At 40.1% G+C, this 18673-nt stretch overlaps 3 protein-coding genes across 4 annotated transcripts; 2 read left to right on the top strand and 1 right to left on the bottom strand.

Annotated features, from left to right (window-relative positions):
* LOC5570831 (ribonuclease 3) lies at positions 1-5907 on the top strand. The gene is made up of 4 exons (XM_001653288.2): positions 1-760; positions 1755-2335; positions 2395-3671; positions 4259-5907. The coding sequence occupies exons 1-4, from the start codon at positions 128-130 to the stop codon at positions 5890-5892; spliced, it is 4125 nt and encodes a 1374-aa protein (XP_001653338.1). The 5' UTR covers positions 1-127; the 3' UTR covers positions 5893-5907.
* Positions 5908-6508: 601 nt separating this feature from the next.
* On the bottom strand, positions 6509-8867 carry LOC23687521 (ribonuclease H1). Its single transcript, XM_011495149.2, has 4 exons — positions 8575-8867; positions 8309-8498; positions 7174-7484; positions 6509-6975 (listed from the first exon to the last, which is right to left on the bottom strand). The coding sequence occupies exons 1-4, from the start codon at positions 8661-8663 to the stop codon at positions 6603-6605; spliced, it is 963 nt and encodes a 320-aa protein (XP_011493451.1). The 5' UTR covers positions 8664-8867; the 3' UTR covers positions 6509-6602.
* Positions 8868-10832: 1965 nt separating this feature from the next.
* LOC5570832 (protein maelstrom homolog) lies at positions 10833-18459 on the top strand. Of its 2 annotated transcripts, none has more exons than XM_001653289.2 (4): positions 10833-10946; positions 11019-11382; positions 16919-18131; positions 18197-18459. In XM_001653289.2, exons 2-3 carry the CDS (start codon positions 11026-11028, stop codon positions 18122-18124), a joined length of 1563 nt encoding a protein of 520 aa, XP_001653339.1. In that variant the 5' UTR covers positions 10833-10946; positions 11019-11025; the 3' UTR covers positions 18125-18131; positions 18197-18459. The 2 variants fall into 2 exon arrangements, with proteins under 2 accessions (XP_001653339.1, XP_001653340.1); XM_001653290.2 differs by having other exon boundaries at positions 10836-10946; positions 11016-11382.
* Positions 18460-18673: the final 214 nt, after the last annotated feature.

Below are 18673 nucleotides of genomic sequence, written 5' to 3'. Positions count from 1 at the left end.
TACCAATTTCGTCCGACTCTTCAGCGTTTTTCGCATAGTGCTCAACAACAGATTCTGTCGTAGTGCGGATTTATAATGGAACACTATTTTTTAATTTGATTCCCGTATTATTGCAAAAGTTTGGAAAATGAGCTACTACCGACCAAAATCTAGTTACTCCGGATCGTATTACGCAGGACGTTCATCGAAGGGCGAAGAAAATGGCAATCCTCGATCCAGTCATTCATCATCAAGAGATCCTCCGCCACCGGGAACTTCTGCCGATTCCTATTTGCTCGCGGAAGCAACCAACTTTAGTGTACCTCCTCCGGTAATTCCACCCGTAAGACCAGTGTCCTTACCACCGGCTCAACATGGTGCCATGCCCGGAAGTGGAAATGGCGTATCGTCACGGTATCATTCCTCCGGATCCCAGCCGTACTATGGTCAGTATGCGTCGACATCTTCGCGTTATTACAGCTCATCTGGTTCGAGGACTAATGAGAGGAGAGAAGGATCGGAGGCATACTCGGATCATTCTAAAAGAAGCAGCTACTCGCGAAGTCGGTCTTCTCCACCTCCCGGCAGTTACTCATACCGTAGCGGGCGCAGTCATTCTGTTCCGACCAGGGATCACGACCGTAGACCGAAAAGTCGGGACCGAGAACGTGATCGCGATAGATCAACGAGATCTTCTACTCGGACAGAACACACAAGAAGGACCGATTCTGCTTCTGGGGACAGCAAAGAGCGGCCACCGCGCGTTTCCAGATTCAAAGTGGTAAGAATATTATAAAAGATGAACTACAGGGTTAGTAGCAGAAACTTGGTCACTGTTTTTATGCAAGTCTGAAAAGTCTCATTTTTTATGGATAGTCTCTGAAGTCTCTATTTTAACCAAAACGGAATTTAGTAACTTTTTTCTCAATGAAAAATTCTTACGTTGATTTCTCCAGATGTTCTTCACGGCATATTTTTACGGATTCCTTTAAGAATTCATCCACAATTACTCCCAGATATCGCTCTGAAAATTCATTCAGGAATTATGCCGAGAAATCTATTGAAAATTCTGTTGAAATTCCTCAATAATTTTAACCAGGGATTGCTCATTAAGTTCCATGGTTATGAAGTTATGTTTTTTTCATTTATGTTTACAATTTATCTGAGATATCCCTAGTTCTTTCAGAGATCTTTGTAGAAGGAGTTCAACAAAGGTTATTTTAGAAGTTACACGTATTTCATCATTCATTTCCTTTAGAAGACTTTTTCTTGGAGACATCGATAGAAGATGCTTGAGCATTTGTTTGAAAGACTTCGTCGGGAAGTTTATCAACCAATTTCTGAAGAAATTCCTGAAGCAACCTCGAATAATTTCTGAAAGTATTCTTAGTGAATGGATTCCTAGATGAACTATTAAAGACAGTTTTGTAGGAAATCCTAAAAAACCTCTGGAGGCATCTGTGGAGAAATTACTGTTTGAGTTATTGAAGATTTTCGAAACGAGAATATTGAAATCAATCCCAAAGTATTCTAGATGAAAAGAAATATCGAAAGTAAATTTTGAAAAAACGGTTACCTGAATAAGGTCTAAAGAAATTTCTGGACAAAACAAAGTAATGCATAATTCTTAGAGACATTCAAATTCAAGATTCAAATCAAATTCTTTGCTGATTTCGGTTCAGAGTTCCTATTTTCCAGACACTCTGTCGCTAGCAGACCTTGAATTAAGTATTTTAGTATATGGCTTCAAAATAATGGTTATTCAACAATTTCAGGATTCTGAACGTGAAGCAATATTGTCCAAGTGGCGCAAGAACTTCTGTGAGACTCCAGAAGACATCCGTAAGAAACTGGCCGAGCTTACCAATGATGAAGAGAAAACTTCGTGGGTGAGATCGTCTCCGGCCGATTTGTTCTACCGAAGGATTTCCGATAAAGTTGTTGAAGGAACTCCCCGGTTGGATGCACTCTGTGCTCTGTTTGATGAGGAGCTCATCCGTCGATCCGATCGAGTTCGTGCCAAACAGGCTCCTTATCAACCGCCCCCAAGAAAGCACAAAGTTCGCATTTGTCGTCATAAGAATGACAAATGTTCTTCCTCGGATTCGTCGGATGATGAACTGAACTTTGAGGAAGAGTGCAGCATGGAAGAACTGACGGTGAAGATAAAGCATCCTTATCGGTTGCACGCGGATCTTTGGCACAACGATCCGGGGGAAATGAATGACGGTCCGCTGTGCCGATGTTCAGCAAGATCTAGGAGAACGGGCATACGGCATGGAAAGTATCCCGGAGAAGTTGGTTTTGGCAAATGCATATCGAATTCGAATAACGCCGACAAACTATATCATTACAGGTGGGTGCTTAAGAGTTTTACAAATTCATTACAATAACGCTTTTAACGTTTACTTCCAGGATAACCATTTCACCACCGACTAACTTTCTCACTAAAACTCCAACAATTATCAAACACGATCAACACGAGTTCCTTTTTGAAGGATTCTCCCTTCTATCGCATCAACCCATCGGAGAACTACCCACGTGTAAGGTCATCCGTTTCAACATCGAATACACAATTCTTTACATTGAAGAGCAAATGCCGGAAAATTTCACAATTCGTGAGCTAGATCTGTTCGAACAATTTATGTTCAAAGAGTTACTGGAGCTGATTGATTTTACCGTATATCCCTCGGGTGCTGGTCCGGAAAATTCGTGCCCATGCTATCATTTCCTACCAAGATTCGTTCGTGATCTACCGGATAATGGAAAGGAAGTTTTGGCGATGGGTGAAGTTCTGCGCTATCTATTGGATAATTCTGGCCCCTTGGTGGCTCCTGATATACTGAAAGAAATGAATGATCTTAGTCAAATCGAATGGCAGGATTATGTGGATTACGTGAAAGGAATGGTAGTGACAAATCCCGGCATGAAACCCTGCTCGGTGCGAGTAGATCAGTTGGACCGAAATGTAACGGACGTCCCAAAAGCTAATTTGACCGACGAGGAGGGCAATGTGCATCCGGTTATCGTCCACTTCGGTATCCGACCTCCTCAATTGAGTTACGCAGGAAACCCAGAATACCAGAAAGCCTGGAGAGAATACGTGAAATTCAGACATTTGATAGCGAACATGTCGAAACCATCGTTCGAAGACAAACGAAAGCTGGAAGCAAAGGAGAACCGACTGCTCGAGATGCGAACCCAAGGACGAATGAAGCGCAACATAACGGTTGCTGTTAGCGCCAAAGGATTCCACCGGACAGGAATTATGTGTGACATGGTACAACATGCCATGGTGATCCCGGTTCTAACGGGACACTTGCGATTCCATCGTGCACTTGACGTGCTGGAGGAGCACATCGATTACAAGTTCATCAATCGATATACCCTACAGCTGGCTCTGACGCATCCTTCGTATAAGGAAAACTTCGGTACCAATCCGGACCACGCTCGCAACAGCTTGACCAACTGTGGAATTCGGCAGCCAGAGTACGGCGACAGGAAGATTCATTTCATGAATACCCGCAAACGTGGTATAAACACACTGATCAGCATCATGTCTCGGTTCGGCAAGGAGTACGAAACCGACAGCAATATTACGCATAACGAACGGTTGGAGTTCCTGGGCGATGCGGTGGTGGAGTTTATAACGTCGATCCATCTGTTTCATATGTTCCCGGATTTGGAAGAAGGTAAAGAATTTTGGATAACTTTTGAATTATTGGTAAAATCGTGTGATCATATGTTTCGGATAGCTCCGAATAGGGCCTTCCTTAGCCTAGTGGTTAGAGTCCTCGGCTACAAAGCAAAGCCATGCTGAAGGTGTCTGGGTTCGATTCCCGGTCGGTCCAGGATCTTTTCGTAATGGAAATTTCCTTGACTTCCCTGAGCATAGAGTATCACCGTCCTACCTGCCACCCGATATACGAATGCGAAAATGGCAACTCTGGCAAAGAAAGCTTTCAGTTAATAACTGTGAAAGTGCTCATAAGAACACTAAGCTGAGAGGCAGGCTCTGTCCTAGTGAGGACGTAATGCCAAAAAGAAAAAAAGAAGTGTTTAGCCATTTTTGTAGATGCCTAACCATAAAATCAATAACTAATTACTGAGAGTAATTTTTTTAACGATGTTTAACAAAGTTTCTAATGGTCGTAATGGAATGAAAACGATTATCTGAACCACCATAGTGCTTCTATAAGCTTGATGTTTAACTGAAAATTCTTAAACCATTTGCATTCGCGCACGAGCCTCATTCTAAAAACTTTATTTATATTCACAGGTGGTTTGGCAACATACCGTGCTGCCATTGTACAGAATCAACACTTGGCCGTGCTTGCCAAAACGCTGCACCTGGAAGAATTTATGCTGTACGCCCACGGATCCGATCTATGCCATGAGCTGGAACTGCGACACGCCTTGGCAAATTGTTTTGAAGCACTGATGGGCGCCCTCCTGTTGGATGGTGGCATTGAAACAGCTGACCGAGTATTTGCCTACGCATTGTTTCAAGAAGATACAAATTTACGTAACATTTGGGTCAACTATCCACCGCACCCGTTGCAAGAGCAAGAACCCCTGGGCGATCGCCATCATATTGAATCCTTCGAAATGTTGAAAACATTGACCAAGTTTGAGGATGCGATTGGAGTGAATTTTAACCATATTCGTTTATTGGCTCGAGCATTTACAGACAGATCGATTGGATTCACTAACTTAACATTGGGTTCGAATCAGAGGTTGGAATTTCTAGGAGACACCGTACTGCAATTGATCTGTTCGGAATACCTATATCGACATTTTCCCGAACATCACGAAGGTCACTTGTCGCTACTACGAAGCTCGTTGGTCAACAATAGAACACAGGCTGTTGTTTGTGACGATTTGGGAATGACAACTTATGCGGTGTATTCCAATCCAAAAGCTGATTTGAAAACTAAAGATCGTGCCGATCTTCTGGAAGCATTCCTTGGAGCTCTTTACGTAGATAAAGGGCTTGAGCATTGTGAAACCTTCTGTCATGTATGTCTATTTCCAAGATTACAAGACTTTATCATGAATCAAGACTGGAACGATCCTAAATCGAAGTTGCAGCAGTGTTGCTTAACACTTCGTACGATGGACGGAGGAGAACCGGATATTCCCATCTACAAGGTGATCGAATGTAATGGTCCCACTAATACCCGTGTTTATACTGTAGCAGTTTATTTCCGTGGCAAACGATTGGCTTGCTCAAATGGCCACAGCATTCAACAAGCCGAAATGAATGCTGCTAAAAAGGCGCTTGAGAACTCGAAGGATCTGTTCCCGCAGTTGGATCATCAAAAACGAGTCATTGCACAGAGCTTGAAAAGGCAACGTGTTCGGAGGGGTTCCATGGACGATAGATCTGATGATCAGGATCGACACGATGGAGGCTCTTCCGACTCATCTTATAATAATGAAAAATCGTCTGACTCTTACCGAAAAAAGCGCAAAAAAGTGCCAGATACGCCACAACTGCCGAAGCAATATCAGGTCAAGGAAAGCGACAGTGACAGTGATGCGTCCGATGAGCGGGATAAGAAACGATCTAAGCGACCACCGAGGAAGTCTAGATCTGCTGAACGCTCTGTGGCAAATAAATGTGAAAAAGTCGTATCGTCAGCATTCAGTTTGGTGGAACAGTACGAGTCCTTATCGGAGGAAGACGATCTTCAGTTGGAAGCTATTTCGGAGTCCGATGAAGACTTCGATGCGAAGCCGTCACTCAAAGAAGGCGTCGGGAAAGTGTTGGCTAATATCAAAGTCGAGGATGCAGTAGAAAGTAATGCCATAAAAGTGGAGAAAGAAACATTTGCCAGTTCGGTCCAAATTTTCAAAATAGAAGGCACCGATGATGTTTCATCAGATCTTGAATCAGGTGAAATTGAATAAATTTGTCAAACATTCGCTTCGGCAGCATCATTTCTTTAAACATTTCCCAAAAGCTTTTCTTTTTTGAAAAATTTGATCATTGATCATCAATTTCTTGTGGGATCGACCGTCGTAAACATTTCAGACTACAGAACATAATTCATGTTCATTTATTTGCTTCTTAAAACAACACTTAGATGAGAGTCTGTAGCGGAGAAATGAAGCAAAATGGTAATGGTGAGTAACTTGAATGAAGGGATATGATACCCATTTTTTTATGCGTTGACCAAAAACAAAATAGCGGTCGAAAAAAAAAAATATTCTGAATGTCGGTCCCCCACAGAACATCGGATTATCTTCAAAATCATGTGATCAATAATCTAAATCGACACAAGTTCTCAAAATAGACAAGTTAAAAAAAAAAGGTGCAAAAATATCAAGAAACGAATTTTGTTACGATTTAAACAAACTAATTCTGTCGGTAAGGGGGTTTAGTAAGCACTTAAACTTAAAAAACAGAAAATAAAAGTAGATTTATCTTCTAATGCCAAGAGCTGAAAATCTCCCTAACAAATATAAATAATAATAATAATCTTCTAATAATGGGAAGTCATTCATATATAATATCACGACTATATATAATCAAAAAGTTTAATTAGCGTTACATAAATAATCGAAAATACCGCGAACAAACAGGCAAAACTTAGCCAATACTTACTACACTGCGACGATCAACGAGAAGCCTTTTGGCGCCGAAACATTGCCGAGCCTTCACGGGCCAATGCATCTGCCCGTTCGTTACCCAATATACCGCAATGAGCATCCACGTGGTTCCATTTGATATCAATGTTCTTGCCCGCCAGTTCTTTGTCCAGTTCCATAAAATCCACCTGATTCTTCACCGGTTTCCCAGTGGACAGTTTCCACTGGTTTCGCTTCCAGTTTGGCATCCATTTGGTTATGGAATCAATCAGGAATTTAGAGTCCGTATTGATAGTCAGTCTTTTAATGCCATGTTGTTTCGCTAACCGTATGGCCAACGAAGCGGCTTGGATTTCTCCACAATTATTAGTTGCTCGTCCACTGACAGGCTGGGAAGTATTCCTGTTAATGAAATTTAATGAGATTTATGTTGAAAACCGATTCCCCAGAGTATCATTCCTCCTGAAACCGTTCCCCATTATATCAATTTTGAAACTGAAGGAAATGGAGAATGAAATTATGGAAAACGGATTTCTTGGGAATGGTTTTCTGAGGAATGTTATAGAATCTTGAAAACCCCAAAAGAATATTTTCGCTTACAGAGCATGTCCTTCCCCGAAATATACTCCCAAACCGGCGCAAGCTGCTGCGGTACCATTTCCTTCGCAAGAACCATCCGTGTACACATGGACATAGCCATCCTCGTCCTGCAGGAAACTGTAGCTTCCGTATTTTTCCAGCTTCGTTACCGGTTTAGGCGGCTCGTTGGACGTTTTCTTACGCTTGGCAGGGCGTGGCGCATCCGATTCATTCGAAACTGGATCAGCTGCTGTCGATCTCAGCTCATCAAGCTCTCGTTTCATACTTTCAATCCTTGAGCAAGCCGCATTTATGCCGTCATAGTTGTCAATCTAAGAAAATATTCCAACATATAGGGCCCATTCATAAATTTCATAACGCTTAGGCCCTAAAGTTTAGGGGGTGGGTGGGTGTCCTAACTTTGTTACGGCTCGTACAAAAATTGTAGATTATCAATACAAAAAGCGTTTGGAGGGGGTGGGTGGGTATCAAAAATGACCAATTTTGAGCGTTATGAAACATATGAACAAACCCATACAGTGACTCAACTGTTTTCCCATCAAGTAGGTAAAAATCTATTGAATGAAATATTGAATGAGTTTAAAATACTTCATCAATAATGAGGATCGTCATAGAACTCATAAAATGGTTCCATTTTTGGAATAATGAAAAAGCTTTGAATTTGTGTCTAAAACGGACCCAGGACCCAATTCCATAATCGTACCCCTCGTACGTCGTCAAGAATTATACCATTTAAAAATGTCTTAAGTAATTTTTTAGCATTGTGTTTATTCATTGCGTTACTTAGGACCTATGGCTGATTCTCTGATCAAAAGTCCAAAGTAACAATCGATTAAAAGCCATGCTGATTTGAACTTTTGACATTTCGTCAAGCTTTTAACAGATTAATCTCTTGTGTATGTATCAATACGAGTGTTTCAATGTGATATTAAGTGGTTCACAACAAATGCTTTGTAATGCTAATCTCGATTTGTTTACGTTTGTTACTTAGGACGTTTTGAAAAGTTACGCGAGAATTATTCCAACTTGATGTGGAAATATCGCTCTGCAGTGCAGAGTCTGCACCAATATGAGTTTGAGCCACTGTACTTCAGAATCTACTTCAAATCGAATCAACATTAAAATATTGCCTTACCAACACCCGGACGGCCTGTGTCGGAGGACAAACGGGTTGTGAGTCCACAGAAGAGTTGCTCGCACTGTCGGAGCTGGAGCTGGAAATGCTTCCACCATTTTCTCGGATGAAAGTCTCCGCCTGCTGACGTGTAGGAAACTTCTTAAATTTCGCACCTGTAAATCCGGTCACTTGTCGTTGGCATTCCGGCCTTTTTAGGAAACGATATTGAGTATTTAAAAACTATATACGTATATCATAATTATCAAACTGGTCCGAAAACCTACCACGTCAGATAGACACCAACTGCTCTTCCCTTTGCCACGGCATAGAATGGCATATTAAGCAATAGTTGGCGAAATCGATTACCAATCATTCAACGGAAAGAGATTCTGAGCAAATCACAACTTACTGCACAGTTATGTTAGGTTCTGATTGGAGTGAAACGAATTATTGAAATAATCACTAAACTTTTAGAAATAATGCTCCATAAAACAGCTGGTTTTGTTATGATTTGGTTGGTTTTCTTTTTATTTTGACGCAGCGATCGAGGTCGAGGCACTCTTTTGCCTCTAAACTTTAGCTCAAATAAGAGCCCTTCAGAAAAATGCAAATTCAAACCCCCAGACAAATAGACGTGACACTCGAATCATTCATTTTGCGTTCATCTCAATAAGAATCTCAAATTAAAACAAACCGAAGGATTCATTCTCATATTTCATAACGCTGGAAATGGTCATTTTTGACATCCACCCACTGACGATTTTTGTAGGAATGTTTTACAAATTTCTTATGAGCCATAAATTCATGAAGACACGCACCCACCTCCTTTAGCGTTACAAAGTTTGTGAACAAGCCCCAAGGGACTGACAGACTTTCACGGAGCCGCAAATCAACCCATCTTTGGCTTCTTTTGACGCAATTCGGCTCTTCCGTGGGATAACCCAAATTTGGGTAAACTGATATATACCTATCATTAGGTTGTTTCCATTTGACAGCGGCAAAACAAACAACTCAGTGCAAAAAAAAAATCTACCCAGCGTTAGCTTTCGAAGTATCCGTGATGGGTTAAAACAACTTAACGTTGGGTAAACTCGAAAGAACCCAAATTTGGCTTATTCCATTGAACTTCGACGCTGGGTCGGTGCGTCTCTCTCTGTTTTTGACATCATTGCTGTTGAGAGAGAGGCAAAACAACCCAACCGTGGGTAAAAACTAAATGCAGTTTACCCAAATTTGAGTAAAAAGAACTTATTTTTTGGGTAGTCTGATTTCTCCGTGTTCGTAGCCATGCAGCATCAAGAGGAATAAGAAGCAAAGGCTACACTCAGGCAAATGGAGTATCGAAATACATAAGAATCCCTTATGAAAATTCGCCACAAGGAATCGGGTTGAAATTCATAAATTTGCCTTAGGGGTCGTGCACAAATTATGTCACGCACCAAGCGTGACAAGCCTTACAAAAATTTCAGAAGACTCATACAAAAAGCGTGACAAAGGGGAGGAGAGGGGGTCCAAAAAGTTGAAATTCAGCGTGATATAATTTGTGTACCATCCCTTATGAAACCAAAATTTGAAAACAAAATATGTTACGCGGCAACCTGGAGTCGAACCAGGAACCTTGCGATCGGTAGGCCCGTGCGTATACCACGCGCTTATCGACGCCTTAATGAGGATTGATGCTAGAACGGTACATAAAGCGCTCGCATTGTAATAACCGTTCCACCTTTCATAAGGCAAAATGTATGAATTTCGATAGTCCAGTTCGCTGCGTGTAGGAGAATTGGAATAACAATTATGGACCAATGCAAGAAATCACAAATTTGACGTTTGAGCGGTGCCGAATCCACTCGTTGCCATGGTCACGTAAATAACACGGCACCGCTCAAACGTCAGATAGTGAACTCATGCGTCGGTCCATGAACTTGTCATTTAAATACTTGTCAAATTATATACAAAATCTACTTTTTCTCAGCAATAAGTTCATCCCTCATTTATGCTAGGTAAATCACTTCCCCTGCGCTGTCACATAAATAACACGGCACCACTAAAACGTCAAATGATGAACTGCTGAATGAACCTATGGACCGATGCACGGGTTCACTATTTGACGTTTTAGCGGTGCCGTGTTATTTACGTGACCATGGAAACAAGAGGCCAGGGGAAGTGGTTCACCTAGACTGAATTTCTGTCAAAGAAAAAGTAGATTTTGTATGAGATTTGACAGAAAAATGAATGACAAGTTCATCCACTTCTCCTGGCCTAGTGAATTCGGCACCGCTCAAAAGTCAAACTAGTGAACTCGTGCATCGTGGTTGAGATTGTTTCTCATCATCCGAGTAGAAATTTATTTGGGGTTTGTTCACAAACTTCATAACGCCAAAATGACAATATTCGACGCACACCCACCCCCTCGTGACGAATTTTGTATGAATATTTTTGAATTTTATAAATATGAGCTGCAACATTTTTAGGACACCCACCCATCCCCGTCAGAGTTATGAAATTTGTGAATGGGCCCTTTCGTGCGCCGGTTTTTTTTTTAAACATCTTGATTTTAGCTCAAAAGTGAACTTCCGTTGTCTGGTTCTCCAAGAGGTCGTCCGGTTTCTTCTGTTTGTGTTCTACGAAGAGTGTGCTGGATACTTTGATACAAAAAGTAAATTTTAATCGTTATTAAGAGTCTCCATTTGTATGAAAAATTCTTTGCTTAATTTTTTCAACCTAGCAGTTGCAAAATGCCGAAAAAGCCAGCAGCCAAAGGGCCGTTCTTTTTCTTCATGCTGGAATTTCGCCGGCGCGAAGAGAGCCGAGGCAAGAGCTTCCCGGGCGGAATGGATCAAGTGATGCGCGAAGCCGGACCGCACTGGAACCAGCTGAATGAGGCCGAACGGGAGGTCTACAAGGATCGCGCAAAGTCGTACAAGGAGCTTCCGAAGCAAAACTACGGCGAAAAGTACACGGCTCAGGGAATAGCGTTCTCCCAGGTGGAGATGGAAAAGCAACAGCTCTTGAAGAAGCATGAGACGATCCGTAAAACAATCTCCGAAATGATTCAGACTGCGGTGCTGAATAATGCCCTGGAGAAGCTGGAGGTAAGAAATCCATTAGAAATTTTGTTGGTAACGTCACACCGTTTTCCGACCCTCAGCCCCCCATGGTAGAATTTTTTGTATGAAAATAAAAAGTAATTCGTATGGCGCGTACAAATACCCCCTCCCCCATAAACCCTTACGTAATTAATGGACCACCCCTTAGTCCATAGGTTCCCAAACTTTTTAGTTGTGCGACCCACCTAGCCAAAAAGCATATTCCTTGCGACCCACCAGTGGAAATTTGTTCAGAGGCAAGTTTTGTACTGAAGCTTCTGAGGTCTCTTTTTACTTTGTTGGGAATGGGATCTAATTACAAAACGTAATTGACATTGACATGCACGATGCTTGATTAAAACTACAGTGAATAAAAATCTATTCTTTTATTTGCAACTGTTTGTTACAAGTTGAAAAAATTAACACAGAAATCTCTCATAACAACATTAAGAATTGTTTGAATGTCTAGAAATGTATCAAAACTCAATACAGAATTAAGTGTATTCTCGCAAAACTTTCCGATTAAATCAAACCTCCATGAGTCGATGTTTCATTGCTCAATATTGACTCATAGAATCAACGGCGTCAATATTTCGATTATAATCGAAGTTGCATGTACATGCGTTTTTTTACCATGAAAATTGCCTCCAAACCCTGAACAAATATGTTCAAACTATGAAAGTTTGAAAATGTTCTGTCGGAGAAAATTTGATGTTTTAGAAATTAAGGGCTTATGTTACATATTTAATTAAAGAAAATCAATTTTACAGCTAATCTGTCCCATACAAAATGTATGGGAATGTTTTTTATCCATCCAGCCATAAAATCTAAGCTCAAATGCTAACCATTTTCGTAGAAACTTCGGAAGAGCTTGAAGGTTCGATAATAATTGAGATTTTGACACCGTGTACCACACTAAAAAAAAAACAAATAAGAGTACTATGAGGCTTATGTCAAACAACTTGCCAAAAAATAATAACTCGATATTTCTATTGGCCGACAATCTATTTGACTAATAGAAGTTCAACTGTAGAATAAGTATGGTTTATTCAGAAAGGAAAACTAAAGAAGGCTGGTTTCTATTATTGACGACACTTTATCTAATTATTATTCAAATATTTTAGCCTTGGAACTTTGTTTTAGATCTTAGCCTAACAATAGTATTGATAGTGCCAACTGATCACTTGCTTGATCACTGGAAAAAAACTGATTTAGCGATTAAGTAAGAATATAATGAGTAAGTTCCAACCAGTAGCTAAAAATTTAGGAAACATAAAAATCTTTGGGTATTTTGGATTTTTTTTTCGCGACCCACCAAAGATTGGCTCACGACCCCCCAGGGGGTCGCGACCCACAGTTTGGGAAACTATGCCTTAGTCGTTTTACAAGTTTGTCATGTTTCATTTGAACCACTAGGGTAGGTGTATCAATTATGGCCATAGTGGTTCCCTATGTGGCCCATATGTGAATTCTCAAAAACTTGCAGCATTTTGATTATTTTAACATCAATACATATATTTGATATCAAGAACGATTAAAAACTTGAAAACTATTAAATTGTCACGTATCATGAAATAGGGAATTATTAGGTGTGTCTATAACTGGCACCTTCTTCTTCTCCTTGGCATTAACGTCTTCACTGGGACAGAGCCTGCTTGCTTCTCAGCTTGGTGTTCTTATGAGCACTGCTGGTACCCTATACTGTATTTTTCGAGGGTTGGAGATGAACCAGCCACGGGCTGAAAATCTCCTTAATAAAGCTAATAATAATAATAATTTTTCGAGGGTCTTCCACAAATGGCCCAAAGGAGAAAGGCCGAAACATACAAAATACCGAATCACGGAAGGTCGAGATTTTAAAATAAATTTTAGGGAAAGCCACATATGTTCAGCTCATTTTTCTACATATTATGAACATTTTTACATTATTTTATTATAAACATTTTTATAGTAGGGAAAGCGGGACAAGACAAGAAAGAGACAAGGACAAACTGGAAGGGTAAACAGTGCCTTTTCGGTTTTGGCAACATGCAAATTTTTTCATGTTGCCTAAATTAAACCGTTCCAAAATTTAATGGTTGTTTATGTTAAAACTTGTATCACCGTAATAATGACCACGAATTAAATTTACCAATTTTGAATATGGTAAGCCTTAAGAAGGCCCACATAATCATTGAGATTGACAGGATGTGTGACTGACCATGATCCATTTTTGTGTACATGGATTTCCGTGTTGCCAAATTCAAACCGAGTCAAAATCGAACAGGCACTGTTCGATGAAAAGTATTCTTAGTAAACTTAGTATTCTTATGATCACTTAAGGTGATTATAAAACGAAGCCAAATTTTGAATTTTCAAGTGCACAAGACTGGAGAATCTGACAAGAGTTGGCAAGAGTTCAATCAAATTGCTTGCTTGCTGGTGGTGATCAATGGGATAAAATTCGCGGAGCGCTATTTGGTTCTCAAGTCTTGTGCTCTTAAAAATTTGAGGTGTGGCTACGTTCTATAATCACCTTAAACACTTGTTATACCCTATCTCAGCAATCATTATCCTGCTTGTTGCGTAAAAGATTATGTTGGCATTACCGGGCAAACGCTTGCAGTCCGAGTAATGGACCTAAAAGTTCGAAGAACGAACCTAAAAATGGAAAAACATCCTCTGCTTGCATTATACCGGGCAAACACCTGGATTTGCTATTTGCATGACACCGAATAGATGCTATACAAAACCTTCGGTTCGGTTATGCAAAATTGTAGAGGCTCTAGCAAAATCTCCATAGTTTCAAGTGACTAATCCACACATTCTTCGGGAATTTCTCCTGAGATTCTTCGAGGAAAAGTTTTAGGAATTTTGCTATTCATTTCTCCAGGGTTTGCTTCTGGAATTCTTTTAGACTCAGGGATCTTGCCGGAAATTCCTCTAGGTCTTCTTCAACTATTTTCCCAGAGTAAGCGTTTTTATGGGAAGCTTAGAAAAGTTTTAACAGAATTTGCTGAAGGACATCCTTGAGCACTTCAACGCTACTACCTCCAGTAGTTTGCACAGGAATGAGTCTGAAAATTTTCTAATAGATTATTTTAGGATTTCTTCCAACTATTTCCGCAGTTGTTTACTCTCGGAGGTCTTTCGAAGATTCATACAAGAGTTCACCCAAGAAAACTCACACGACTTTTTCCGGAGTTTTCGAAGAAATTTATTTTAGGATTTTTTACCAGCAAACCGTAAAATATTTTTTACATCGATTCTGCAATTATTCTTCCAGGTAGTTTCAAACTAAATTTAACAATTATGATTTGATTTCTTGTAGAAATAGTCCACTTTGCTTTACTATTATACTTCATAGAAATGTTTCACTTTTCTCATTAGTTGGCATTGTTCTGAAATATTTAATATATTTTTTCTGTTACTATCAGGGTTTGAATTTTTCTCTAACTTATCAGATTCAATGTTTTGGGAGTGCTTCGTCGGTGCGATTGGCATTTTTTTTACGTTTTCGCGCGTTCTTGCTAAGCACCTACGAATTTGTGCGAATTGCTTAATGCTAATGCTAATGCTAAAGGGGTATAAGTGTAAAAAATAGCTTTGAGAAAATCGAATCATACATTTTTCAGCAATCATTTCATACTAATTAGGCCGGAACAAATTTGAAATTTTACTTTTGTCTCCCCCCCCCTTCAAAAATTTCAAAAAGTCAGAAGGGGAAAATAAATAAATTATCTTATTTTCAGTGTTGATTTTCATTATTTTTCGACAGAGGACAGAGCATGCTTCTCAGCTTAGTGTTCTAATGGGCACTTCCACAGTTATTAACTGAGAGCTTTCTTTGCCAAAGTTGCCATTTTCACATTCGTATATCATGCGGCAGGTACGATAACCTGTAATGCCCACCCGAGGAACAAACAACTCCCCAATAACTTATGTCTACCATATTTTGGTATCATACCAAAATTAGGTATTGTTCAGTTGTCAATACCTCAATTTGGTATTATAATGGTATTGAAAAAAATCTTTAAAACAATTAAAAATACTTCATTGAGGTATTGAACAGCTATTGAGGTCTGCTGGAGGTATTGAACTACTATTGAAAAATTTCACTTTTATATGAAAATCCATCAAGTACTATTGAGGTATTACAATACCTGATCTAATTATCAGTTTGGTGTTCGTAGAATATGCTTGAGATATTATTTGAGGTATTTTACCTCTTATGCAGGGCTCATTCATACCTCATTCAGGTTGTAAGTATTGGAAATTATCTGGTATGGAATATCTTAGTTTGGTATTCAGCAGTTATTTTCTTCTGCTTGGGATGTCAAAGAAATTTCCATAACGAAAAGATCCTGAACCGTCCCGGAATATTATATACATGTTGGACCAAATCGAAACAATCTAAATATGATTTCAAGTTGCATATAAGTGCAACCTTTTCGCACTCTTTTTGAAATTGTTAATAGCTAGAGTACAATTTGAAAGCCGTTTTATGGAAAATGTTATGCGATCGATGTTAAGAACAATAAAAAATGTAGTGTTTATAACTAAAACATTTCGATTTGATATATCCTTCAGTGGCAAAACATGGTTTTTCACCATATGAGAATAAAAAAATGATAAATTTTCCTGAATTTCCATTTTATTATTTTTTGTCCCCCCCCCCTTGACACATTTTGATGGAAGGTGACAAAAGAAGATTTTAAGATTTGTTCCGGCCTTATATGAGAGCCAAAAAGCAAGTCAATCGTCTACGAATATTATTTTTCTAATTGGACGACAAAATCACCAAGAAATATCGTAATAAGCTTGAAGTAGATATTTTCAGTATATTAAATAAAAAAAAACGACCAAAGAGTCCGGTGCGTTTGGACCTTAATTAAAACATGGAAAATTTTGAAAACTATACCGGGAAAAAAGCGGGAATTTCAAAAGGGATATTTGGTGGCCACCCTGAACTACCACTTCAAAACTGAATTCATCACAAGTACTAATTCGATGTTTCGACCGCACCTTTTAATACCCCACATCGGGTGAGCCAACCCATCGCGCCAAGATTACATATCCGAGGGGATATTCCTAGGAAACTTAGGCCTTTATTTAGACATTTCCGGAAGAATCTTTAGAGTAGAGGAACTGCTGATGAAATCTCGTGAAATAATTTATGGAGCTATTCTTAGAAACATTCCAGGTAGGAAGTCAGAAAAAGAATCACTAGGGTAGAAGCACCGGTTTTCGCCAACCCCAAGAGATTTTTTAAATATATGGGAAGCCCTACCTAAACGCTGCAACAAAATTTAAATGTTTTTCATTGCTTTTTTCCGATAACACATGCTTATAATTCTTCCTTTCCTAACTACACCCGATTCTGTTTTTGCACGGGGGACGCGTACCGTGCAAAAAAAGTAACACCATTTCTCGACTTTTCATGCAAAAATAAGGTTTTGGCGAAAAAAAGGAATGGAAACTATTTTTGCACGGCCGTGTAAAAAAAAAATCCGTGCAAAAACAGAATCGGGTGTAGTATGTAAAACTGTTTCCATATTTCTAGGTTTTCTTTATGTCCTGCAATTATTTTTGCAAGACATCTACGGAAGCTTTCGTACCGGCGGAGATAGCTCTGATCAAATACAACTTGGAGCTGGGAGTACTGGATAAACTCCATGAACTGATCAACCCAGTTAGATTGCCTCTTGGCTTGGCGCACGAAGCACTGACCTACAGTGAACAGACTCACGAACTTCCGACACCGCCGAATGCCATGGGAGAAACTGACTTCTACACAGTGCTGCAGAAGATTCTGAGCTTCACCGACTACAACAGTAAGCCACACAAAAAGCTTGCCATTATGACCGATGCCAAGGAAGTTCCCGTAATCGAAAGTCTGCTGAGTCAGCTGAATGATGATGTGAAATTAGAATATCAGTTTTTGGTAATCCCTCTTGGGGAGTTCTTCTTTCACTTGAAACGTGCGACGGAGAAATATGGCTTGGATATTTGTACCTTTCCGACCAAAACTGTGGCGGATATCCTGCTGAAGAAAGACGCATATGAGTACACTAGTGGCATTGCTTGCGATTTCCACGAAAAACTTGGAAATCAAAGGTTCTGCGCACTGTCCAAGGTTGTTCGCTGGTCCTACATAATCTCGGATAATTGTTGTCTTGATTTGAGCATTGATTTGATAGCTGGCCGTCATTTGCCATCGAACGCAGATACCACGCTATGCTCGGATTTGTATGAAACTACTTCGAAAACGAATCAAAGCCAGTCCGACGGAATGTCCTTCGTGTCGTCGTCGGAATTGACTCATTTCACTTTGCCTAAGATCCAGAAGGTGCAATCGAAGAGTGCGTTCCGAAGTGTGGAGGACAAGAATGGTTCCGTAATCTACAGCTCTCGCACGGTGCCTAAAAAGGATGTAAAAACGGAAACAACTGAACCTCACGCTCCGATCAATCCGTTCTACATGGTGGATGGCAACGATAGCGTTTATGCTCCGAGTTATCCAACGAAGAGCAATGGAACTCGCCCGGGCACTAGCTACAACCCGTTTAGCAGACAGAAGAAACTAGATGAGGTTCGGGAACCACACGGTTTGGATGTCAAGGGTAAAGGCCGCGGAACACTGCTGGTCACGGCGAATAATTCATTCAGTTCAATGTTGAAAGGAGCGGGGCGTGGATCTGGACTTTTCGCCGGCTTATCTTCGGTTGGGTCGAATTCCTCCGTCCGGTTGAGCGATGATGAGAATTGAACGTTCGGTGAGTATATCTCGAAATAATGATGTTCATCAGTCAATTGTTACTAGTTCTGCTCTTTGTTTCAGATTATTATTTCCACTGGCTTCATTGAAATTCGGCAACAGTTTCGATTGCCAAACCTTTTTTTTATGTCGTGACAAATTTTCAATTAGCTTGCCTAAGAATTCCAATTTGTTTCTTTCATGATAGAGTGCTTTGCATTTGCATTTATTTAGTTTAACTCGTGTAGGCTCTGACTATGAATGTTAGTCAACGTTGTTTGTTAAATTTTGGGTATTGATTTTCAATCATATTAATAAAGCAATGAAATTGTTTTGGAAAGAATACAGAAATAGATTTTTCTTGCATATTTTTGAGAGTCTTACCTACTTTGACATATTGATACCTTGATGGCTACAGCGCAGCGTAGCATTACGCCATTGCCATGTGTATTCTGAACTCCATCTTCTCTATTTGGCCCGGACGTATGGGATTCCTAAGTCCTTCTCCACTGTGTTCAGCCAGCGTATTCGAGGCCGTCTACGAAGTCGCCAACCTCCAAC

This window comes from Aedes aegypti, chromosome 2, assembly GCF_002204515.2.
Source record: "Aedes aegypti strain LVP_AGWG chromosome 2, AaegL5.0 Primary Assembly, whole genome shotgun sequence".
Lineage (NCBI taxonomy): Eukaryota > Metazoa > Arthropoda > Insecta > Diptera > Culicidae > Aedes > Aedes aegypti.
Note: the sequence above shows the minus strand (reverse complement) of the source record. Positions and strands in the feature narration are given on the sequence as shown.

Bases quoted from the DNA above. Each gene is read 5' to 3' on its own strand.
- LOC23687521 (XM_011495149.2), bottom strand. From the start codon at position 8,663: ATGATTGGTAATCGATTTCGCCAACTATTGCTTAATATGCCATTCTAT. The intron at 8,499-8,574 runs GTAGGTTTTCGG...TTTCCTAAAAAG, and splicing joins GTTGGTGTCTATCTGACGTG to GCCGGAATGCCAACGACAAG. The intron at 6,976-7,173 runs GTAAGCGAAAAT...TTTCATTAACAG, and splicing joins TTCGGGGAAGGACATGCTCT to GAATACTTCCCAGCCTGTCA.
- LOC5570832 (XM_001653289.2), top strand. From the start codon at position 11,026: ATGCCGAAAAAGCCAGCAGCCAAAGGGCCGTTCTTTTTCTTCATGCTG. The intron at 11,383-16,918 runs GTAAGAAATCCA...CCATATTTCTAG, and splicing joins ATGCCCTGGAGAAGCTGGAG to GTTTTCTTTATGTCCTGCAA.
- LOC5570831 (XM_001653288.2), top strand. From the start codon at position 128: ATGAGCTACTACCGACCAAAATCTAGTTACTCCGGATCGTATTACGCA. The intron at 761-1,754 runs GTAAGAATATTA...CAACAATTTCAG, and splicing joins GCGTTTCCAGATTCAAAGTG to GATTCTGAACGTGAAGCAAT. The intron at 3,672-4,258 runs GTAAAGAATTTT...TTATATTCACAG, and splicing joins GTTCCCGGATTTGGAAGAAG to GTGGTTTGGCAACATACCGT.